At 45.6% G+C, this 25,339-nt stretch overlaps 1 protein-coding gene across 6 annotated transcripts in view; it reads left to right on the top strand.

The window, feature by feature from the left end:
• Positions 1-25,339, top strand: part of FANCA (FA complementation group A) — a 137,790-nt gene that overhangs the window by 109,874 nt on the left and 2,577 nt on the right. For 5 of the 6 annotated variants that reach the window (XM_032959126.2, XM_076068687.1, XM_076068686.1 and 2 more), the window contains exons 37-43: positions 326-441; positions 3,170-3,311; positions 9,579-9,641; positions 12,007-12,109; positions 14,529-14,613; positions 22,108-22,282; positions 24,347-24,490. In XM_032959126.2, the coding sequence (XP_032815017.2) occupies positions 326-441; positions 3,170-3,311; positions 9,579-9,641; positions 12,007-12,109; positions 14,529-14,613; positions 22,108-22,282; positions 24,347-24,490 (828 nt within the window). The remainder of the gene's footprint in view (positions 1-325; positions 442-3,169; positions 3,312-9,578; positions 9,642-12,006; positions 12,110-14,528; positions 14,614-22,107; positions 22,283-24,346; positions 24,491-25,339) is intronic. The other variant, XM_076068688.1, reaches the window with a different exon arrangement.

Consider the following 25,339-nt stretch of genomic DNA (forward strand, 5'->3'; position numbering starts at 1 on the left):
AGTGGTTTGTGTGTGTGTGCTTGTAATTGTTATGTCCTGTTGGCTGTGTGTGTATGTGGGGATCAGTGGTGACCTAACCTCAATTCCTGCTCGTGGTCATCATCAGTGGTGAACGCATCAACCAGTTTTGAGCTCCTATATGTTGACTCAGCCTTACATGAGTGCCTGATGCGGTGTGTAAAAATCACCACTGGGGGTTGGGTGTGGTGCTGGCGACAATCTCTCTCGTGTGCCGTGTTGGCCTTCTTAGTTGCTCGCTTAAAGGCACTTATCCCAAGAGTCTGGTAAGGCTACATGGGGGATCTTTGTGTGTGTGTGTATGTAGGGCTGGTGGCTTCAGCTGAGGCCCGTGCTGTCCGTGCTATGTGGCCACTCGCCCTGGAAGGCCGGATTGCCCAATGAACTCCTCCGCCTGGATGAAGCCTACTCCTGTGCCCAGCAGTAAGATCCCGGCATCTGGAACAGACCCAGAGCGATGCCTTGTGAACAACCCTCAAGTTGGCGCATTCCTTGCCTGATAATTACGTTCCCTTGCCAGCCTCTTGACGCCCCAGTTTTCTAAATTGAAAACTAATTTCTTTATCACTGGTTTTTGTGTTTAGTTTGTTGTCTCACCCACCTCCATTTAGCATGGGTGGCTATGTACAATGTGAAAGAAGGTTTAACATACACAGCGCACGCCTAAGCTCTGAACTCATCAACCTCCATCTCTCTACAGGGTTACATCCTGCAGTCAATTAATTGTCGAGGTCAGGCTGTTGTAGAGAGTGGGGGACCTTTTCCTTACTCCGAGGGCTGAATAGGACTTACAAATACCTTTGGTGGGTAAGCACACTATAAAACTATTTTTAAAAATATTTGTATTTTAGCAGGTAAGGCCCACTGAGCTATATAGATATTTTTCAGAAACGATTTGGCCACAAATGATAGCTCAACAAAAAGTGCCTTACCATGTGGACATGTATTGCAGCCAAATACTCTAAACGCATGTTTCTAAATGTGGAGGTAAAAACCGGAGGACCCGGAGAAAAATCCACGTGACAACGGGGAGAATATGCAAACTCCAAATATATAGCAGGCGTCAGAGTCAGGATCGAACCCACGACCTGTATACCAAGTGGGGTAGTTAACATCTCGCCACCATGGCGCCCCTCTGCATTGGATAACACCTTGGCATTATCCAATAATGTCAAAAATAACAATGAGTGTTGTGACCATAATTGCCTGAGCACAACTAAAAATTTATAAATGCAGTGTTATTGAAAACATTCTCCAGGACCCCATCAGATGCTCGCAGGGATGGAATAAATATTGTGTGTGGGCTGTTCCTAAGTGGCACTTGACAAGTAACTGTTGGCTTTCCGAATTAAAATCGCTGGGCACACGATCTACACCTCTGCTGCAGCGTTAAACGTCATTAAAAACATTGTCGTGCATACTGTCTGTACTGTATTGGGTGGTGACGTAGTCCAGTGGTAGCACGTTCGCCGCTTGTTACGGACATTTGTGGTTTTAATCCGGCAGGCCTGACTGCAGTGTTTATTAACCATGAAATTCTACGCGTTGTCTGTTTCGCAACGTGGACGTTAAAGATCCCGTGATGTCATATGAAATGGTGGCGTAGGCAATTTGTGTGTGTGCAGCATCACGGTCCACATTTGCAAATAAAAAAAAATCCCGCAAAAATTATCTCCAATTTGGGATTACATATATCACCAATCATTGGCACCCTCCTGCCAGACGAGTGCCCACTTGTAGGCTGGTGCCGAGCCACCTTCTGCAGCACAGGGGACAGGTAACACTTGGGGTGGCTAAGAGATGTTAACTCGAACCCACGGCCCTCTTGTATACCAAGTGAGGTAGTTAACATCTCCTTGTTTTCCTCTCACAAAGCCAAATTAATACTGAATTGGTCTAACGCAAACATTCAAATGCAGGACCCTCCTAAAATAGTCTTCCACTCAGTCTGGTTTCTTGCGTGAAAACTCTAATTCGCATTATATTTATATTGCTCTTTGTCTTTACTTTATGGATAAATGTTAGGCATATATAGTTATATTTTAGCATTGCATCCTGGATAATTTGGGCACAACGGAGGCGAGATGTTTTCAGAATTCTTGGTTCTTTCGGTAAAGTCACGTAGAAGGAAAACAATAACAAAAATATAAAACAATACAATTCTCACGACGTTTCGACTGCAACATAAGCAGTCATCATCAGGTGTGAAAACAACAAGAAAATTTGAAAAAAGTGACTACTTTTTTCAAATTTTTGGCCACTTTTTTCAAATTTTCTTGTTGTGGTTTTCACACCTGATGATGACTGCTTGTGTTGCAGTCTAAACGTCGTGAGAATTTTATTGTTTTATATTTTTATTATTTTATTGTTTCCCTTCTACATGACTTTATCGAAAGAACCAAGAATATTAATCCCTGCAGTCACGAAAGCTTTAAATCAATATGTTTTCAGAAGTTCATGGGATCGATCCTGACCCTAATGCCTCTATATTTGGAGTTTGCATGTCTTTCTCACCATGGTCGTGTCGGTTTTCTCCAGCTCCTCCGGTTTTTCTCTCCACATTTATAAACATGCGTTTAGAGTATTTGGCTGCTATACATTTTTACGTGATAAGCCACTTTGTTGATCTATCATTTGTGGCCACATTGTTTCTGAAAAAGAGCTGTATTGCTCATTGGTCCTTACCTACTAAAATATAATAAATGTTTGAGATGTGATATAAGTCGCTTATCATATGTAAACTAATCAGAGAAACTCTACATATATATAATGATTCATTATTTCAAATACCCTTGTGCGCTCTGGTGTCTTGAGCTGCACTGCATGAGAGCACAGTATCAACATGATATAATGATCATGAGGATTTTTTTTATTGGGAGCAATTGTGAACAACAGCCATATCAGACATTATTACATCGAATCGGCATAATCATTGGTTCACTGCAGCTCAAAGACTCAGTCCTACAAGGCGTGTGGTGAAGTTAGGATATGCCCATGTGCTTGGCATCTGAACGCCTGAAGACCAGAATCGGTTATTTTGCTGACAATGTGTTCAGGGAGGCAGTTCCTTACCCGGACAGCAGAGTGGTGATGATGATGAGGTCCCGGCTGTGGGCTGCCTCAGCTGGCCGTGTTTTGCGCCCTTTTTCAGGCTCGTGCAGGGCTGTGTTGGCTCCACTGTCACCGCGGACGTCCCCGGAGACAGAGCGTGGGCCTGGGCCGTAGCGCTGCACCGAGTGGCAGGGATGGCAGCCGCAGCCATTCTGCGCCAGACGAGCATCCTGTCGGTGAACGTGAGTGCGTGCGCGTGATTTACACGGTGCGCGGAGCGTCGCACGCGGAGACGTTTACCCGCACAAGAGATCTCCACATTCCCCACAGAGCATTATTCTAGTTCCAGATCCCAGTTTAGTTGTGTGGCTGTGTACGTGGTTGTGATTGTTATGTGCTTTTGGCATTGTGTGTGTGTTTGGAGCGTTGGAACCTTGATCCGTGCGCTGTGCTATGAATCCCGGTAACCCGCATGCGGTTTCTGCTCATGGCCAAAATCTGTTACAAATATCTGAACTGGTCCTACGCCTCCGCTAGCTTCACTCAGCCTTAAGGAAGGACAACAAACTAAACACAAGAAATTAGTTTTCAATCTAGGTGATTTAAAAGTGCATACCTCTGATGGCTTCCTAATATTGGAAGGAAGAGCATTCCAGATGGCCGCGGAAGTGCATTTGACAGCGCGCAATGCAGTGATCATCTTTTTAGAATTGCTAGCCAAAAGCCTCTGCTAGAATGATCGGATTTTGCGTGATGGTTTATGCTCCTTGACAATATCAGCAAGGTATTGTGATTCATTTTTCGTAAGCACTTTGTGTGTCATGAGTGTGACCTTATTCATAATGTATTCGTTTGGCAACTGGAAAACAATGCAGCTCGACGAGCAATGGACGGACCTGGTCAGATCTTGCGGCACTGCAGATACAAGCTGAGCTTGGCAATGTTTTTGCCAGATGTCCTGTGGAGCAGTGAGTTGCAATAATCGAGCCTTGTCAATACTATACTACATGCCACCGTGTTGGCTATGTCATGACTCAATAGTGGTCGAATGTGTCATGTAGAGCCCTGATATGATAATTGCAGCACCTGACTATATTTTGCACGTAGTGATCAAACGACATTCTGGTGGAGTATGGTGCTGGGGTTCTTTAGATGAGGATACATTTTAATCCTGGAATCTGTGACCACCACACCTGATCCTCCCACATTTTTTTTCGCCTGAGCCCAAGTGCCAACCAGCAAAATCTACGATTTTCCTGGATGAAGCAGCATTTAATTTCATGCAAACCTCGCGTGCACTTCACGTGTACCGCTCGTGTGCAATCTTCGAGGTTATCGAGGCTCTCAATATCTAACTTTGACTTCACTGCAGTGTACAATTGTGTATCATCAGCTTGTTGATGGAACTTCGTGATGTGATGAGATGGCATCGGCGATCAGCGAGATATATGTTGATAAAAGGAAGGGCTCGAGGACGGACCCCTGTGGTGCACTAACTAGGCACGGCATAGGCGGTGACTGTTCGTCACCCAGCTTGACGAACTGTGATTGACTCATGTAGGTATGAGACTCATGTAGGTATGAGACTCATGTAGGTATGACTCAATACAACCCAGTGCCGTACACATTCCACTGAACCTTGACCTTAGCCGCCCATTGAGTCGATGGTGTCGAAGGCGGCAGAAAGATCGAAGCCAACCAACGCTGCGGTGCACCGGTCATCCATGATCTTGTAGAGGTCATCAGTAATCTTCAGTTGAGACGTCTCGGTGCTGTGGAACTTCCCGTACGCCGGCCGCAATGGGTTTAATCTGCCTGTCGCAACGACGTGGAGAAATAACTGCTTCAGACAAAGGCGCTTTATGACCTTAGAAATCGTACTCAGGTTTGAGGTTGGGCGATAGTTTGTGGGGTCACTATGGCTCAAGCCAACTTTGTTCAGGAGTGGTGTTACCTGCGCCATTTTGAAACGTTCTGGGAAACAGCCCTCGTTGAAGATTTGCCAGGTGTTAGCACGTCCGTGCATGATTTGAGAATCGATGTGTGGATATAGGTGAGTGGCAGTGTCTTATTTGGCAGCCGTGTGATGAACATCGACACCTCTCCCACCGACGTTGGTGCCACGGTCTCGAGTTTTGCATTAGTTCCAGGTTGATCAAACTCAGATGGCAGACCGGGAGAATGCGTTGCCTTCAAGTTAGAAACTGCCGTCTTGAGCATCACTATTTTATTGGCAAAGAACATCGCAAGTACTGTGCACAGATCGGGTTGACTGGTTGATGGGTGGTTGGAGTGCAGCAGGACCCTTCGCGACATGCCACAAAGCTCGGGGTTGCAAGCCAACTCATTGACGTGCAGAGCATAGAACAATCTGAGACTCAATAATGAGTAGTTTGGCAGATCTGCAGGCAGCTCTGTAAGCGAGTCGGACAGTCTCGAAAACCAGTTTTCTTCCAAAGACAATCCAGCCTCCTCTACGTCTGCTTCGCAGCAATCGCTTCCGGTGACAGCCAGTTACCGTGTGCTTTCCCCATTTTTTTGTGCTTGTTCAGGTGGGCATGAGTTCATCAAGAACAGCAGAGATGTCAATTTCTAATAGAGCTGCAAATTAGTTTTATTCGGTAAAGTCATGTAGTTAAAAAATTAAATAAAAATGAAAATGACTTGATTAAATCACGACGTTTCGGGCGCAACACAAGTGTCCGTCATCAGGTGGGGACAAACATAGTGAAGACAGTTGCTAAGATATGGCAAAGAGATGGCTTTAACACGGGTTTATATAGCTGAGGAGGGTGGGGGGGGGGGGAACGAGGGCAGGGTGGGTATGGGGGCGGGGCGTGGGCTGGGGGAGATGGGGATACAGCTCAAGTACCACAGGTGGAGCGGGGGAGAGTGGAATCGGACAAAACTACGACACAATTGGAAAGCTGCACCTCAAATTTCCTAGTGCTGTGCAAGGCTGGGAGTAAAAGACTGGTGATGTGGATATGAATATAAACTGTAAGGCAGCTAGGCTTTAAATAGATTAATAACATCCTTCCAATGATTGCTCAATTTGAATCCATCTTCTCGGTTGAAGTTATGTCTATGTTTGTATCTAGATGGCCTCATGGACAAACCTTTGGTGGTACCCAAACGGCTTGCAGAGCACCTTGGTCTCGGAAAAGATAATATAATGAGAGCCCACAGCATTGTAACAATGATCAGCAACGGCGGAGGAATTCGTCCTGCCGTGTTTCAGCTCTGCATTGTGCTCGCGGACACGGTCAGAAACATTTCGTCTCGCCAATGTAGCAATCACCACAGATGCAACTTAGTTTGTAAACACCAGGGTATTGCAAGTCAGGAATGACATCTTTCAAAGATGGGATTAGATCACGGGTTTTGTTTACTGTACTGAATCGGACCTGGATCTTGTGTTTGTTTAAGATTTTGGAAATCGTTTTGGTAACGCCTGCTATGTATGGCAACGTGATGGTTTTGATCGGAGTCTCAGGGGGTTGTTTCTCCATGGTTGGAGAAACAGTTTTGCGGATAGTACGGTCTGAATATCCATTCATCTTAAACCAAAGATTATGGATTCTTGCAGTCATGAAAACTTCAAATCTAGAAATTAATCAACCGTCGATGCGTTATTTAGGCACGCCGATGATGACCGGATCTTCGGACGGAAAGCATCGTGGTCCAGTCATTTCAAGTCTCTGTGTGATATCGTTGTGACAGATCGGCGAATAATCTGCAATTCCACTTTGCACATCACGAGATTGTGATCTGGAATACCCCACGTCTTCGGTAACTATGTCGGTCACAGTTACGGTATTGGCGGATGTGAATATTTAATCCATTATACTTCCCCGAGCGAAATTCTGTGCTGCTGACAATTCCGGGTTAAACTGTGACTGTCGATAATCTGGGCGAGTTCACTTTTGATTTTACCACAAGAACCGGTCAGTCCGGGACAGTTCAGGTCACCACAGATGACGTAGCGAGAGCCAAGTGACCCACAGTCTAGTAGACGGTCGATGGATGACAGCGATCGTGAGCCCCCACACTGCTGTACGTTATTTTTACACGTAGCAGCTAGAATGACGGTGATTGCTAATGAGTCGATCAGGACTTTCATGTCTTCATGGTGAAGCAGTGCAATCCCACCACCATGCGGGCTGCCGGTGCTAGGCTTCCTATGACGGTGCTGATGTAGAATAGCGTACCCGTCAGGTGCGGCCTCACGCTTAATTACCCGTCACATACCCAGGTTTCGGTAACGGCCAATATGTCGAATGCACAATCGTTGATCAGATCGTGGATCAGTGAGGAGTGGTGAGTGTGAAGTGATAAAAGCGGAGTCTCTCACCCTAGGGCCGTGCTGCTCGAGTGATTGTGGATCAGTGCCATATTGTTGACTATGGAGCACGTGTTGACCGATCCATAGTTGAAGAGACCTGGTCTAGGGTTTGGCTCAATGCCCGCGACATCAGCAGCAGTATGGCTATGAAGGTGCTCTTCCGTGATCGTGTGGATGTTAGGGCGGAAGAAGAACTGATCAGATCACTATAGGAATATGAAATTTTCCCAAATACAACGGTCGACAGTGTGAGAACACGCGTGCTAACAAGCACACTCATTTGATTTTGGTAATGTTGATGTTCTGTTCAAAACTAGTTACTACTAGCCAAGACTAATTTGAGAATCTATCGATATTGAGAGAAAAAATTATTTTAACTGTTTTGATAGCTGCAGGCTTAATGCTGCTTGTAAGCGTATTATCAAGTAATACTACACTATATTCTTGGTTCTTTCGGTAAAGTCACGTAGAAGGGAAACAATAAAATAATACAAATATAAAACAATAAAATTATCACGACGTTTCGACTGCAACACAAGCAATCATCATCAGCTGTGAAAACCACAGCAAGAAAATTTGAAAAAAGTTTTTTAAATATATATAACGTTAGCACCACGGAGAGCGATTTGACAGTTATTCAGATGGACGAGTACATCTATGTTCGGAAAAGAGGAGGGGGTAGACGAAAATAATGGATGCGGTCTGAAAGCCACCGTAAGCGTGAACAATCAATTAAGACCCGAAATGGTTTATCAAATCCTTCCAATGATTGCTAAGCCAGAATCCATCTTCTCGGTTTAAATTGTCTCTGTGTTTGTATATGTGGATAGCCTCATGAACGAATCTCTCATGGTAGCCAGATGGCTTGCAAAGAACCTCTGTCTTGGAGAAGTCAATGTCATGTGAGCCTGCTGAATTATAACAGTGATCTGCCACGGCCGAGGTGTTGGTCCTACCGTGTTTTAGGTCTGCTTTGTGTTCACGGATGCGGTCCGAGACATGGCGTTTGGTTTCTCCAATGTAACTGCGACCACAGAGGCAACTTAGTTTGTAGACGCCAGGGTACTGTATGTCCGGAATCGCGTCTTTTACAGACGGAACCAGATCACGGATTTTATGTAATGTCTTGAATCGGACCTGGATCTTGTTGCTGGGATCTTATTGCTGGGACCTTGTTGCTGGGACCGTGTTGCTGGGACCTTGTTGCTGGGACCGTGTTGCTGGGACCTTGTTGCTGGGACCTTGTTGCTGGGACCGTGTTGCTGGGACCTTGTTGCTGGGACCTTGTTGCTGGGACCTTGTTGCCGGGACCTTGTTGCCGGGACCTTGTTGCTGGGACCGTGTTGCTGGGACCGTGTTGCTGGGACCGTGTTGCTGGGACCTTGATGCTGGGACCTTGTTGCTGAGACCTGTTGCTGGATCCTTGTTGCTGGGACCTTGTTGCTGGGACCTTGTTGCTGGGAACTTGTTGCTGGGATCTTGTTGCTGGGACCGTGTTGCTGGGACCGTGTTACTGGGACCTTGTTGCTGGTACCTTGTTGCTGGCACCTTGTTGCTGGGACCGTGTTGCTGGGACCTTGTTGCTGGGACCTTGATGCTGGGACCTTGTTGCTGGGACCGTGTTGCTGGGACCTTGTTGCTGGGACCTTGTTGCTGGGACCTTGTTACTGGGACCTTGTTGCTGGGACCTTGATGCTGGGACCTTGATGCTGAGACCTTGTTGCTGGGACCTTGTTGCTGGGACCTTGTTGCTGGGACCTTGTTGCTGGAACCTTGTTGCTGGGACCTTGATGCTGGGACCTTGATGCTGAGACCTTGTTGCTGAGACTTTGTTGCTGGGACCTTGTTGCTGGGACCGTGTCTCTGGGACCTTGTTGCTGGGACCGTGTTGCTGAGACCTTGTTGCTGGGACCGTGTTTCTGGGACCGTGTTTCTGGGACCTTGATGCTGGGACCTTGTTGCTGGGACCGTGTTTCTTTGACCTTGTTGCTGGGACCTTGATGCTGAGACCTTGTTGCTGGGACCGTGTTTCTGGGACCTTGATGCTGAGACCTTGTTGCTGGGACCGTGTTACTGAGACCGTATTTCTGGGACCTTGTCGCTGGGACCTCATTGCTGGAACCTTCACAGTGGCCCGTCTCTGTTCGTCTCTCCCTCCCGCCAGGTCCTTGTGGCTCTTTTTCAGCTCACCCTCGGGGACTCGCTGAGCCTCACCCTCTGCTCCAGGGTGAGTTTTCCCGCCGTGCTATCGTGAGGGGGGACATGAGGGCACAGATCCCCGTCTAGGATCTTGTATATCCCCTTTCGGAGTCAACTCAGCCAATCATCCTTTTCGGGTGGATAATATATGGCACCACTTTTTGGGAGTCGGTAGCAGTTGTGCCGTGGACAAACTGGCCCCTGCCATACCATCGTGGAATTAAATTTCCACCACTGGCTCAGAGCCACCAGTGGGACGTCCTATCTGAATTAGGAAGATACTGACTTTAAACAAGAATTTGTTTAATTTCCCTCAATTTATCTCAATTGTCTGATTATCATCATGAGACAAAGCATCCAATTCGGATCTTTTGGAAAACAGTGCAACCCTCCGTGCTAGAGAACGGCGGCCATGGAAGCACAGGTCACAGAGACACCTCTGAGATCCCTTCAGGTGGCCTCTGGTCCACACACACGGTAAGGGGCTGCACTTTTCCCACCCGCTCGGCTACTGGATTCTCACACTGTTAAACGACTTCGCCCAATCATGAAAAACGATACAAAAAGGGTGCGCTGCAGACTGAGGATTGTATCTTGATTTAGCCTATCCCCAGCTCTGAGGGCTTCTCAGTCATGAGACACAGAGCCAGTGGCGCGTCTTCATAGCTAACAAGTGATGGTGGTAAGAGAGATCCCTAAAGGATATCAGATAAAATCACATGGTGACACTTCAGTGCCTTCCGATGACTATGGATCGTGCCTTGACCAATCCATAGTTGAGGAGACCTGGTTCAGGGTTTGGCTCGTTACCCGACATCAGCAGCAGCAGTATGGTGATCAAGGGGCTCTTCCGTGATCGTGTGGATGTAAGGCGGAAGAAGGACTGACCAGATCTCCAGCACAGCCGTGTGCGAGGCATTGCAGCAAGTGACAAACACAGTCGGGTAGGGCTCATCCTGTGTTGGGATTTTTTTTTACCAATACCAGTTGCATCCTCTTCAAAGTCAGACTCACACCTCGACGTCGTGAAGGGGTGAACAGCTAAGTAAGAGATTGCCTGTTGAGGCTATGCCATCAGGGGTGACAGCCTATGACTGAATAACCACCTAGGGCGTTACGCAAGGTGGACAGGCTCAACAGGAACTCTGAAAATAGTTGGCTAACGTGGGCGGCGAAGACTTGGGCATGTTTTCTATCACTAGTTGGGCGGAGGACGACATGTTTTGGCAACGGAAGCTTGTGAAGATGGAAAAGCATATCTAGTTCAACTGGTAAAATGCTTCCTTACTGCGAGATGGAAAGATGAGGGGACCTACCATTTTATTTCCCCAAACAGCACGACGGACAATCGAGAGATGGCCCATGGTGTGGCCAACCCTTGGATCAAGGATGGCTGAAGACAAGACAAGTTGCATTGAGTCACGTAGATTTGTTAAACATGCTGGGCTGTGGGATGGCCATTATAAATCTGTCTGTGATCTTATCCATGTTGTGTAAAGTGCTTATTTGTTTGGTTGTCGAATTTCTATTTGGTTCATTGTTGTACTTAGCTGTGATGTTCATGCCATTGTCATATTGCCGATCCAGGTCACTTTTGCAATGACTCATCCTGGTCTCTTGAGTCGTCTCCTGATCAAACAAACTTGAGACGGAGTGCTCTGTCTATGCTTAAACCGATTTCTGTCAACATGTGAATCACACCCAGTGTGGTGTTGACACTGATCACTGAGAGTTGAAGGGCATTGTGTTTATATATATTTGTTATGGCATAATGTCGTGATGCAATTTAAATGCAGTGGACAATATGAAGCCCAGAAAAAAAAGATTGGTATTATTGACCACTGCAAAGGTTTTCACGGTTGTGCCATCTCTAACTCCCCCATGTATTGTCCGGGCATGGCTGACTTTGCACTCCACCTGTCATGAGATACTTCTTCAGGGACCGTGTATACAACATGTAGAATAGCAGGGCTATAATTCACTTTCTGAAGAAGATCCCCAGCATGTGGAGCAAATTGTTGGGCACCGTGCACAATAACATGAAATGACAATGGGGCAAGAAGGGCCTAGGTTCGATTCCTGCCTCGGGCGCCTCACTGTGTGGAGTTTGTATTTTACCCTCCTGTTCAGCACGTGATTTCCTGCAGGTTTTCTGGTTTCCTCTCACAGCTAAAATTGTGCAATAGTAACTCGCATTTGGCCAAGGTTGCCATGCTAAAGAATCACTTTACCTGTAAATTGTTCAATTGCGATTACACCACACAGCGGCATCGTTACCCCCCTGTGAAAACGTGGCAGGACCCATCTCAAAGAGAAGTCTTGAGACTCAATAAGACTTTGCTGGCTGAACAAGCGTAATAATATAATTTTAAAAAATGTGTTTTTCTCCACAGTTCACAGAAGACATCTGGAGAGAGAAGCTCGTGGAGCTGAATGTCTTCGCACTGGAGCTTGGAAGGAGAGGAGTCTCGTGGGTTTCATTCTTTAAGTCTGAAGGCGAGTGCTTGTTTTCTTATTTACATTTTTTAAAATTGTGGCTCAGGTGGCCAAATGGCTCGAGCTGTGTGACATCTCTGTGGGAACCGCTGTGAAGCGGCAACCGCTGCAACACCCTGGGTGCAGAGTTTTACTCTCAAGGAGCTGACGACTTCTGCCTTTGTCACCAAGTTAATATGTGACAGTGTTTTAGGATTTAAGTCTTATCGCCTGCCCCCTGCTGGTTTAATAAAGTTTGTCGTGCACAGAGAATTTGATCTGCTCGGCGTCATCGACGGTCTTTTATAATTTAGTACATCAGTGGCCATGGACAATTCTACATTACCATCCAGCGCCCACCACCTTAAATCTAAGGACAACACAAACAGCTCCGCAGAGCATCTTTGCGTTTCGTAACTACGCCTTCATGTTACATCGCAGAGACCACCATTGCCATGTTTTTTGGATTAATGGGCCAGTGTCATCCTGCACTTAGAGCTTAATTAAAATCACAACTTGAAGAGGTTGTCTTGCTCTAAACCATTGTCTCTCCTCCAGCCACTGTGGTCTGGAATTCCACACTGCTCCCCTCGTTTGTCTGCCTCCGCAGTCCTCTCTCTGCCCCGGCCCCTCCCCCCTCTCTCTATTTAAGGCCTTGGCACAGAGTCGTTGTCCTTCCGTTTGTCTTGGTGTGTGTCTCGCTCGGCGTGTCTTTGTGTGTGCGTCTCTCTGCATGTGTGTCTGCCTACGTTGTTTCCGTGTCTATGTTTCATCATTCATTCTTATCTGATGGTGGTTGCTTGTGTTGCAACCGAAACGTCGTATTCTATTATTATTTGATTTTATTTTCTACGTGACTTTACCGAAAGAACCAAAGAGTAAAAGACAATGAGTTATGTACTCGCCAGTGCGTTCGGTTGGAGCTTGCGTCAGATTAACCACCTTTTTTCATAAATAAATGTTCCGCGGGATGCCTTACTAACCAATGGGATTACTCTAGCCACGGATTGCCAATTAATTGATACAGTGATTAACCCTCGATGAATCGATACTCTAACGTGGCTGTCGGATCGACTGTGAGCAAAATCGGTATAATAGACACCTCGATTCAGGTTCCACAAGACCACGTATGGGCTGATCCATGCAGGAACTTCCCTCTAAGACAAAAGATTGGAATAATGAAAGAGCATTATAAGCGGCAGCGCTATTAGAGGTATGCCTGTACAGTGGTCCCTCAGTTAACGATATTAATTGGTTCCACAAAAATCATTATTAATCGAAATTATCATTCATTGAATATTGGAATGCACGTTAAAGGCTTAATTTGTTCCAAGACGATTGCAAGTTGAACTTTTTCACCATAAAAACATGGTTTCTAATATTTAAATACGTAATTTTAATTAATAAACGTTATAATAACTTATTAAAGTATATATATTAATAGAAACATGGATAAAGAAAAACATGGCCGAAATTGGCGGCCGCTTGATATTGCAAAACATATCGTTACTAGAAAATATGGGACCTTATAGGAGGCGGATCGTGAATCTAAATATCATTAATCGATGGAATCGTAAACCGAGGGATCACTGTATTGAGATGAAATAACGATTTCAGCATAATGCCAAGAATCCACAGTGATATGAGGGCCCATATTGTGGATCCCGTAATCCTTGACACATCGTGGAGGTTGAAACTAAACTCGAAACTATTTTTTATTTTACCACGCAAGTCCCACTGAGCAATGCAGCTCTTTTTCAGAAGCGACCTGGCTATCACGAATGACATTTCAACGAAGTGGATCTGAACTCCTTTCTCTATTTACAATCTTAAACCTCTCACCTTCAGTCAAACTCCCCCTCGCCTTTCACTGTTTTCAACCAGGATCAATCCACTGCTGGATGAACATCTTCCCAGGCCCACTGCCACATCTCACGAGCCCGCAACATAACAGTCCATCTTGTCTTCACATATTTTATATCGCGCCTTAACCAAGGCACTTTAGAGAGAGTTAAGAAGGGTGTACAACGTGTGTGTGTGCAACGGTGGAGATGAGGTGAATATGATTGAATAAAGAGGAAGCAATGGGGAGGGTCGGTGATGATGTGTGAATTCGGTGAAAGCAAAATTGATGAAGGTGATGATGAATGAATTGAATGAATGGGGGGAATGATTGGTTGCCATTTAATGATAATACGAAGAGGGAACAGTAGCAGTAGTGGTGGTTATGGAGGTTATAAAGTGCACATAGCCTGGCACAAGCGCCGTCGTCACGTCAGCACCACTTAGTGGCGATGGTTTTTATGAGGGGGAGATTAAGGGGTCAGTGTACACGAACTGATTTCATAATTTCATCTCCTAGATGTGCATCCTCTCGGATTTTGTTCCCTGAACCTTGCCTCACCCTCTTCCCTTCTTCCCGACATGCCACCCCGTGCAGCAGTGGAGTCCAGGTTGGACTTTGGGCGATGGAGAAACCTCAACTCGGATGCGCTGCTTAAGGGAGCCCCGGTGATCTTCTTAAGGTGTGATATGACCACAGTCTTGCTGCTCCATGTCTGTCATTACTTTCTCTGTCTACTTAACGACACAATATGTGTTGCAGCATTGTATGTATTAAAGCTCTTGGCATTTATGAAGACCACCAGCTCAACAGAACTGAATTTGTGGTCATTTTGCCATTTTTACACCACTAATAATTTAGAAGTAATGAAAACTATTAAAATACCGTACATTGAGGGAGTAGCTGATAAACTCGCCAGATGTTTGGAAAAACAAAACATCTGAGTCAGATTTGGCACGGTACAGAAAATACAGAAAGTAATATCTGGTACAAAAGATGTATTACCGAAGCTATCAACAGGTGTGTAGCGGATTAATTGCACTTGTGGCAAATGTTATGTTGGGCAAACAGGATGAATGAGCAGCACGAGACTAAAAGAACAACGAAATAAATATTAAATTCTCCCAAATACAATTGTCAGCAGTATCAGAATACACGTGCCAACAAAAGAGTTACTACTGGCCAAGAATAATTATAAAATCTATCGAAATTGAAAGAAATAAAAATAATTTTAACCGTTCGAATTGCTACCGACTTAGTGTTGCTTGGAAGCAAATAATCAAATAATACATTGTTTAAATACATGCCTATACAGACCATCATACTTCAATAGGGATTACCTATGGTACGACTATTTTAATACACACAATGGACAGGAAGTACAAGATCAATGGGCTCACGTAATATGCATTCATAATGTACGTTGATTCATTAAGCCCCCCCCCCCCACTTTGCGAAAGAAGAGCGGACAAGTGTTGTCATCACATCTATGCCTCTTTTTAAAGAACGGAACAGGTGGACTTCTCCACAAATCTGGCTGTCGCCTGATGAAGCTGGTTGTAATTACTGGCGAAACGTCATACTCAGATTATAAATGTTGTGGCTTGGCTCTCCAAAACACCGGTGTTCTGTACTAGTGACGAATTGGCACGTTCTGTTTACGTGACAACCCTTACTAATTGGCTGTGTAGGGTGGTGGCGGGTTTAACGACACATTTATATATTTATGCGATCTAACCCCAAAAAACCCTGTATTATGGATGATATTGGTCGCGAAAGCCTACGTGTTAAAAAGTGGAATACAGCGTTTGTTACGTATTGGAATACAATTTTAGTTTTTTTTTAATCTTGTTGGCCACGTGGTCAATGTGTGGATCTTGAAGGACAATTTTGAGTCCATGATAATGCCGAGATATCTAAATTTATAAATCTGTTCGATAAGGTGTGAGTCCAGCGAGCCACAATATGCACAGGTGGCAAGACAGGTTTGGGGCAGCCGGAGTAATAACATAAATTTGGTCTTTTTAACATTGAGGACCAGTTTTAGGGCATATAAGTTGAAGTTAAAGATGATCGAAGTGCTGTTGTAGATGCTCATGACATTTCCAGAGGCCATCGGCGTTGTCATCAGAAGAAATGTTGAGGTTAGTGCAGAGATTGGAGATGCCTAAATTGTTATTGTATATAGAAAACGGGATAGGAACAAGCACAGAGCCCTGAGGAACTCAATATCAAACTATTTAAACTATTTTACCAGGTAAGTACCACTGAGCTATATAGCTCTTTTTTAGAAGTGACCTGACTACACAAATGAGAGCTCAACGAAGTGACTAATCATGTGGAGATGTATTAGAGCCAAATACTCTAAAAGCATGATTCTAAATATGGAGGAGAAAACCGGAGGACTCGGATAAAAATCCACATGACCACGAGAACATGCAAACTACAAATATACAGCAGGCATCAGAATAAAATACCATGACCTCCTGTATACCAGGCGAGGCAGTTAACATCTCGCAACGTGCCCTCATTTGTCAACAAATGCATTGTTGATGGAGACAATTTGAAATTACAAATCTTGTTGATTGCACAATTTTTAAAACTGAGGCATTTTAGCCTTTTCAACATTACAGCATGATTCACAGTGTCAAATTCTCCAAGGAAGTTGAGAAATAAGACGGAAAGATTGTAACGAGTTTCAAGGCTAAAATCCAGATTGCTTAGAAACAGGGCATATTGTGAGATAAAATTTGTTGTTTGTGATTTTAAGATCTTTTCAAAGCCCTTGATGAGAGGGGAGAGGATTGAGATAGGGCAATACATATTTAGGGTCTTTTGCACTTTTAACGAGTGTATAAGAGCAGTTTTCCATTCACGGTGGGTGGGGGGGGGGTGCGGAAGGATGCCTCTGGAATGTCAATGTTGGATTGTGGGCTCTCAGTTTTACCATGAAGTTCTCCAAAAGATGGAGGGGAAATGGCGTGCAGGCCATCGGCACCATCACCAGAGGCAGTTTTTTTTAGTTTAGCATGGAGAGCAAGGTTAGGACTTCAAAATCCGAGATTGGGAAGAAAATCAATTTCTGGCTAGGAAGGTGGGGGAGGGGAGTGAGGAGGGCTTGAGCCAAGAGGCAGGTGATTGGCCATTACACAAGGCTGGGTATTGGTGTTGAGGATGCGGCCTGCAGATGCAACACGTGTGTGTAACTTAAACCCAATCAAGATTATGGTTTTAATCAGAAGAGGCAACTGCCATTGAGCAAAAGCCTCAGTGGGGACATTGTAGTCACACGTTTTATCCCTCAAGGGTCTTTCTTGGCTTTCCAAAAAGCCGTGGGATCATCTTTGAATCCAAGAGGGCATATCCTAAAAGGGACGGTTTACAGTCTGCCGAACTTGGTGCAGTGGTTCCCTTAGAACTCTATATTTGATTCAGTTTGAGTTCAAACCAAAATTTTTCTTAGCAGGTTTCCAAGCTGTGTTTCTGGAGTGGGACGAGCTGGACAATGTCTGTGTTGAACCAGATTACTTGATTCCTCCTGACTAAAATTGTTTTAAGGGGCATGTTTGTTAATGATAGAAAAGGAAGGTATTTCGGAAGAAAAATCAAGCGGTGGCCAATATGGGAAATTCACGGACGTAAGGTACCTCCGATTAGCACAGTTGCCAACGTACTGTGCAAAATAAATTCTAAATACATTCATATCAGAATTCGTGACATCGTGGATGAAGGCCTGATGTTCAAATGATTGAATACATCATGCATGTACATTATGCATGTACATTGTACATGTATTCATAGTAAAGGTCTTTGGGTTTGATCACATAAGTATAAATGTGTCATAACCCTCCACTACCTGACACATGTAAACAATGCTCCAATTAGTTACTACTTCAGCCTACCGGTGTGTTGGAGAGTAAATCCACAACATTTACAATTTGAGCACGGGGGGGGGGGGGGGGTGGGGGGGGGTGGAACGTGCCTCCCCAATGATTCTATCGAAATTAGGGATTTCGATCGGAGTTTATTCGTAATAAATCGGCATTTTGCGACCCCCACTGCCACTTTGTAGCATATTATTATATGCCAGGGACTCTATGAGATGATAGGACAATAGTCTGAGTCCATAATTGGCAATAAGTAACGGCAAAGCAGCTATAAGTGACTCAGAATTGTGCGCATTTGCGTATACAGTACTTCCCTGAAGGCATTCACCTTCAGCGAGCGCGATGCTGATCACACAACACGGTTCGAATTCGACCCTCGATCGATGGCTGCGCCATCGCCGCACACGCGTTGAATAAAAAGCAAGGGACAAGTCCTTACTTACTAACAACTTCTCTATCATTTTTCATTGCTGGAGGGGTTGCCCCCCCCCTACCTGAAAATCCTGGCTCCGCCATTGAATTTGAGTACGACATTTCGCTTGTAATTACATCCAGCATCAGGCGATTTGCCAGAACCTAAAAACCTTTATTACGAATAATATTGGTCGAGAATGCCTACGTGTTAAACATTATGCATGTACATTGTACATTATGCATGTGTAGTGACATAGAATGGATCACTACGGCGCGTAGCACTGGATACAATTGAATAAGGAAATATGGGTGTAGCAGCCAACACAGCATGTAATACCACGCAGTGAGTCGCTCGGGTGCGTGGTGCTGGCTGCTGGCAGGGAGGGGCATATGAGTCCTACAGACAGAGCATGGTATAGCAAGCTATGCCACCTACACAGCAGGTAATGCCATGTAGTGGGTCACTAGGGGGCGTGATACTGGCTGCTGGCGGAGAGGGGCACGTCACCCCGGCCGGCTGGCAAAGCTCGTGATGGGTGAAGGATGTAGGGCAAAGGTGACCGAAGGGACATGGGGAGCATGGCCCAGGACCTTCTGGAGGGTTCCAGGAGGGGGCGTGGTTAAGAGCGGAGCCGGGCAGGTGGCACGTGGAGGTCAGCCCAGGACCTCCTGGAAGGTTCTAGAAGGGGGCGTGGCCGAAGGCAAAGACAGGCCACGCTGAGGGGCATAAAAGGGAAGCCCCGAGGCTGAATCTGGGCTGTCTACAGGTGGAATGGAACCCGAGGTGCTACGTCTTCGTCTCCGGCGTCGTGGGTCAGACAGCATGTTGGCTGCTCTGACTCGTAATTAGTTATCCCGTGTGTGAACAGTGTGTCAGATATATAGTGTAGAATAAACGTTGTTGCCTCCTAAAATAGTGTCTCAGAAGTAACTCACTACATATGTACATTATGTATGTGTAGTGATGCCGACACACCACACGTTATTGTTTTATTAAGAGCCTTTATTCGGACACGACTCTATTTATAGGCCCGGGCTTCGATTCTTGAGACTTGAACTTCGTCTTCTCTCCAACCGTCCCCTCCCCTTGTGCTGTCCCCTTTTATATTGTCCGAGCCCCCTTTCTGGAAGCTTCGCTGACCCCATTTCTTTCAGCCAATCCTCGTCCTCCTCCTCCAACGGTTGTCAATCGTCGCCCCTACAGTCAACTTTAATTCCCCGCCTTTTACGTTTTAATCTCTCCTCCAATTTACTTGAATCTCTTATCCTAACCAATCGTCTTTGAGGCCTCCCTGCACCAATCAGAGGCCTTGGTTTACTTCGTGACTGTTCATTCACATGTACGCTTATGTGAGGTAAGTAGTCTGTTGCCTCGGTCATTACATATGTATATTACATATGTATATTACACATGTGCATTATGCATGTGCATTATGCATGTGCATTACTCATGCGCATTATGTATGTGCATTCTGCCGTTGTGTCCAAAAATCGCAGTACCTGTGTAGTGGGCACAAACGGGGACACTAAGACGTACAGTTTAGAGGCAGCACATTTATTTAACCAACGCGCTAACACAAAGGGGTAACTGCCCCTTTACCAGATATTAACATATGGTGGTGGTCCACCAGGCTAACTGCGCTGACTGCACTGGGGGTAGCTGCGACGGACAGGGACCCCAGCTTGGGTCCAGGTCCCGTGGGTAGCACGTAGATTTCTTCAGGATCGCAACAACAGCCGGTCCCACTTGGAGACCTGCTTTTATCCCCCGTGCCGGGGCTCGCTCTGCCCCTAGCCACGAACCCCTTCTCGAACCGTCGAGAAGGATCCCTACTGGACACGTCCCCCCAGCACCCCTTTTGGGGGTCCTCGGGTAGACGCCCCCAGTCACATGTCCTCCGGGTTCAACTAGAGTGCCATGGCCCTGTGGAACCCCGTTCCCCGACCCGGCACCCACCCCTTGCACCCAATCCTCTAGGGCTGGCATTGCCCCCAGCGCAGGGTGCCACTGGTTGCTGTCGGTCTGTGCTCCTTGAGCTCCACTGGGGCAGGTACTGCTTCTGCCTTCGGTGGTGTCTGTGTTGAGAGGACATTGTGTGGCGTGCCTTTACCAGGCTGGCCACACACACAGCGACATCCAGCGATGTCGCTACACCTGTTATCGGCTGCACACAATTAATCAACGTCGACGTTGGTGACCTATATAGGCATGCACAGTCTAGTAGTATCACTTGATAATATGCTTCCAAGCAGCACTACGCTTGTAGCTATCAGAACGGGTAAACTTTTTTTTATTTCTCTCAATTTCAATAGATTATATCATTAGTCTTGGCCAGTCATAACTAGTTTTGCACAAAACCTCCACATTAGACGTAATCTCGCCCGATGAGTAGGAGGAGCAAAACTTGCAGCTTACTGAAGGATTTTCGATTATAGAAACAAGAGGGCCCTTCATCACATTGGTTTAGTAGAACAGGGAGGACCCGTTAGGAGAAGTAGACATGTGGGCAAGTAACATGTAGAATAATGAAAGGGAGAGTGTGGGAAAAGGGGACTTAAAGAAGAGAGAGAGAGAAAGGGGAGGTGCACGGTTGGGAGGAGGGATTGGAAAGTATGGGAGAAAGGAAGAGGGAGTAGGTGGAGATAATGGAGGGAAGGATGGCAGAAAGGTAGGAGGGGTGAAAGGGAGGGATAGTGCAGGGGAAAGAGGGTAGGGAAGGTGTGTGACGGAGGGGGATGATGAGAGAGGTAAATTTGGAGCAGGAGGGGAGGGAGAGAAGCGCAGAGAGATAGAGGATGCCTTAGTGGGAGACAATGAGCAGAGAGATGGCTGGGGTCAACGAACATTTTCAGACGGTCCAATAAAATGGCTTAAGAGTTACCTTTCAGACCGTTCTCAAAACATTCAGAGTGATAACATCTCGTCCACAAACATTAAAATAGCAAAGAGTGTGCCACAAGTTTCCGTGTTGGGTCAAATTCTGTTCTTATTTAAACAATCTTGGACTGAACTGAAATCACTCAAAATGAAATCTCTTTGCTGATGACGCTGTTATGGTAGTATAAGGTAAATTTCTAAGTGACGTATCACTCAAATTGCTCCCAAATCCCCCAGTTGAATTTCCCTTCACTTATGACAGATATGAGAAACAACATCATTGAACAAACGGAGTGCTTTAAATACTGGGGTGCCGTGGTGGCTAGAAGATGTTAACTACCTCGCTCGGTATACAGGAGGTCGTGAGTTCGATCCCGACCTATTGCCTGTATATTTGAGGTTTGCATGTTCTCTCCGTGGTTGCGTGGGTTTTTCCCTCCACACATTTCGAAACGTGTTTAGATTATTTGGCTGCTATAAATCTGCACGTGACAAGCCACTTCATTAGGCGATCATTTGTGGCCAGGTCACTTCTGAAAAAAAGCTACATGGCTCAGTGAGCCATACCTGGTAGAATAAAAATTGTTTTCTTTTTTTGAAAGAGTTTAGTTTTTTTGTTTACTTGGAAGTGGCGGTGCTACGGTTAGCGCTGCAGCGCCTACAACTTGGTGGCTCAAGATCGATTCCCTGCTCAGTCGATTGGCAGGTCTTGTGTGGTGGGCTAAAGTGTGGGTATGCCCACCTCTTCCAAGATGTCTGGCTAGCGCGAAAAACAGACCAAATACCCTCGAAGCTTCCTCCATTAAAGGCCCTTCTGCCAGCAGTGGTGTTAGCGAGCAAGCAATTGAAGGGGTTGCATGGCCCTGATAAAATAAAAATTCTTTAAAATCCAGGTGAGGCTCTCCTGGGTAAACGAGTGTTATAGTAACAACGTGGTGTATGCACACATGGAGTGAACTTGTGCTCTCGTTACGGGACTGTTTCTGGTGCTGGGCAGCTTGCTGGAGGCTCTTGTGGGCACGTGGCTGGGGGGGAGCTCCGAACCGGCTCTGCAGCCAACTGTGACTGACGTGGACCTCCTGGTGGTGGCCGTGGAGATGCACTCATCCCTCGCCTCCCTCTTCGCATCCCCGCAGAGAGAGAGCACAGGCAGCCTGCATTTGTCAGACACGGTGTGTTCTATTTCGCTCGCTACTCACTCGCTCGTCCACCCACCGCTCATGGACTACCCTGTTGTCTTGCCGTCGGACTCGCCGGAGGTGAAACTTCTTTCTCGAACTCAACGCAAGAGCCTCACGATGTCGCGACAGGGAACGGGCCCGGAAGGTGACGTCACACAGACGCACTGATGATGCGTCTGTCCAATTGGCATTTTTTTTATCCAGCTCCACAATGAGGCTCACTCGCACTTTATGCAGTGGCATTTCAACGGAGTTCTTCGGGATGAATGCTCTCTGCTCTTTTGGTTCTGAAATCTTTTGTGATCTTGACTTAAAACTTTCATGAGTGCAGGAATTCATATTCTTTGGGTCTTTTGGTAAAGTCACGTAGATAGGTTCAAATTAATAAAAATTAACTACGACGTTGCGATCACAACACCAGCGATTGTCATCAGGAGGAAGAAAGAGGGGGGAAGCTGCTGAGGCACAGACTGTTTTTGACGGTCTACTTCAGCAGCTTCCCCCTCTTTCGTCGTTTCTTGTTACTTTTATTTTTATTAATTTGAACCTATCTACGTGACTTTACCGAAAGACCCAAAGAATATAAAAATGTTGTGGTACAGACTTTCAGACAAACAGTTGTGGAAACACTGAAACATTGATTTAAAATGTTATACCTTTAGACATGCATGGCCAATATTATAAACAATTAGTTTGTTCACTTGGTGGCAGTGATACCATGTGTACTCCCAATTGACACATTTTGCGGGTAGTTTTTCAGCATTTTGAACCATAATTTTTTTGTCATACTTTGATACTGCCAAAACAGGTCTCTTGATATAACTGCACAACCCAAGCTAGAAGTGTTCTGATGCGTGCATTGTCTGTGTACTGTTCGCCATTTGGTGTCCTCTGCTCTGACACTGGTGGTGATACGAGGCCATAAAGAAGGTGTAGGCCAATCAGTTTCAAAGACAATGCAAGTATATTATTCTCAGAGCAAGTTTGTTTGCATGTTCACCACGTACTGTGTGTGGTTAATGCAGACTTGATTCCTTGTAAAAGTTTTCTGTTTTGTGTTTAAACATCTTAACACAACTCTTGTTTTATTGCCAGAAAGGGTAAAATCTTTTCTTATTTTTCATAGCATTGGAAATGTTGGCCAATATCTATGGGGGATGGGGGGAAGTCGACAACCCTGAGGAAACCCATGCAGAAGAGGGGCAGAACAAACACACTCCACACAGGGGCTCGAGTTGAGAATCAACCCCAGGCCCTCCTTGCTATGAAGCACAAGTCATACCACTTTGTCTTACCACCGTGTCACCATCATTCTCACTGTAGTACTGTAGTCCTTCGGTTAACAGTGACATCGGTGAACGGTTTATAGGTGAACTTTTCGCCTTGTCTAGGACGCCCCCCCACCCCATGGTATCGATTCACGTTAACATTTTGACTAGCGGTACGCTTACGTTATGCACGTGGGCGCCAATTTCGGCCAATCCCAGTGCTCGTAAGTAGGGCTGAGCCATGCCCTCAGCCAATCAGCGACGCCCATTCATGAGCGGTAAGTCCTCAACTGGCTTTGTTTACATTACGTCTTATGATTTAAAGCTTTCGTGACTTGCAGGGATTCATATTCTTGGTTCTTTCGGTAAAGTCACGTAGAAGGGAATCAATAAAATAATAAAAATATAAAACAATAAAATTCCCACGACGTTTTGACTGCAACACAAGCAATCATCATCAGGTGTGAAAACCAACTTTTTAAAAAAATTCTTGCTGTGGTTTTCACACCTGATGATGATTGCTTGTGGTGCAGTCGAAACGTCGTGAGAATTTTATTGTTATATTTTATTATTTTATTGTTTCCCTTCTATGTGGTGACTTTACCGAAATAACCAAGAATATTACGTCTTCTGTTTTAGCATTGGAAACAGCTATCTTGCAGACTCGGTGATTTTTACTTATTTTAAACTGAAAAATGAATTCGATTAACAGTTATTTCAGTTAACAGTAGTTTTCGTGGAACAGATTAAAAAGCGTTAAGCGAGGGACTTCTGTTTTCTCACTCAGTCTTTCTCCGGGCAATCCACTTCCTTCATTCTCACCAAACTCGTCTCCTGTCTGCAGTTCCTGCCGTTGGATCTGATTCACAGGAGCAAGCAGCTGCTTTTGAGGCTCGTTCCCCGGTGCCCCTGCCCAGCGCGCACACACGAGGCAAGTCTTGTCAGCCGCATCTTAATCCACCAGCCACATTCTTTACATGTTAGAAACGTAATCCAAATCATGCTGTTGGTGTCTTGCCATGAGACGTAGTCATCTTGATTTGAAGCTTTCGTGACTGCAGGAATCCATACTCTTTGGTTCTTTCGGTAAAGTCACGTAGGTATAAAATAAAATAAATCATGACGTTTCGGGCGCAACACAAGCGTCCGTCATCAGGTGGGAAAGCGTGGTCTGCTGCTGAGGCAGACTGTAGTATCCATTCGGATCTCTTGCAAAGCAGTGGCAACCCTTCGTGTTCGAGAACAGACTAAATATGTACATATTTTTTACTTCTTTCACATTGTACATAGCGAACCATCGCCAATCAGAGGTGCGGGGGAAGGACAACAAACTAAACACAAAAAGCACTGCAGAATTTAATATCGTAGAGCCCTCTGGTTTTTTCGGTAAAGTCACATAGAAAGAAAAATACATTAAATAATAGAATACGACGCTTCAATTTCAACACAAGCAGTCGTCATCAGGTAGAACAAAATTTGAGAGAGAGAGAGAGACAAAACACAGACACGGAGACACACAGACACACAAGCAGAGAGAGACAACAGAGACACACAGAGAGAGACACACAACATAGACACACAGAGACCAAATGCCTCTGTGTCGTGGCCTTAAATAGAGAGGGGGGGGGGGCAGAGAGAGGTGGGTCTGCTGGAGCAGAGAAATTAGCATGTCAATGAGAGAGTTGTGTGGAAATCCACCCCGAAGCGGCCGGGGGAGAGAAAGAGTGAATGGACCGATGAGAGCCTCGTACATTTAGAGAAAGAAATAGGAAGTTTGAGA

The sequence above is a fragment of the Petromyzon marinus genome, chromosome 22 (assembly GCF_048934315.1).
Source record: "Petromyzon marinus isolate PM22_M1 ecotype Great Lakes invasive population chromosome 22, UKy_Petmar_22M1.pri1.0, whole genome shotgun sequence".
Classification (NCBI taxonomy): Eukaryota; Metazoa; Chordata; class Hyperoartia; order Petromyzontiformes; family Petromyzontidae; genus Petromyzon; species Petromyzon marinus.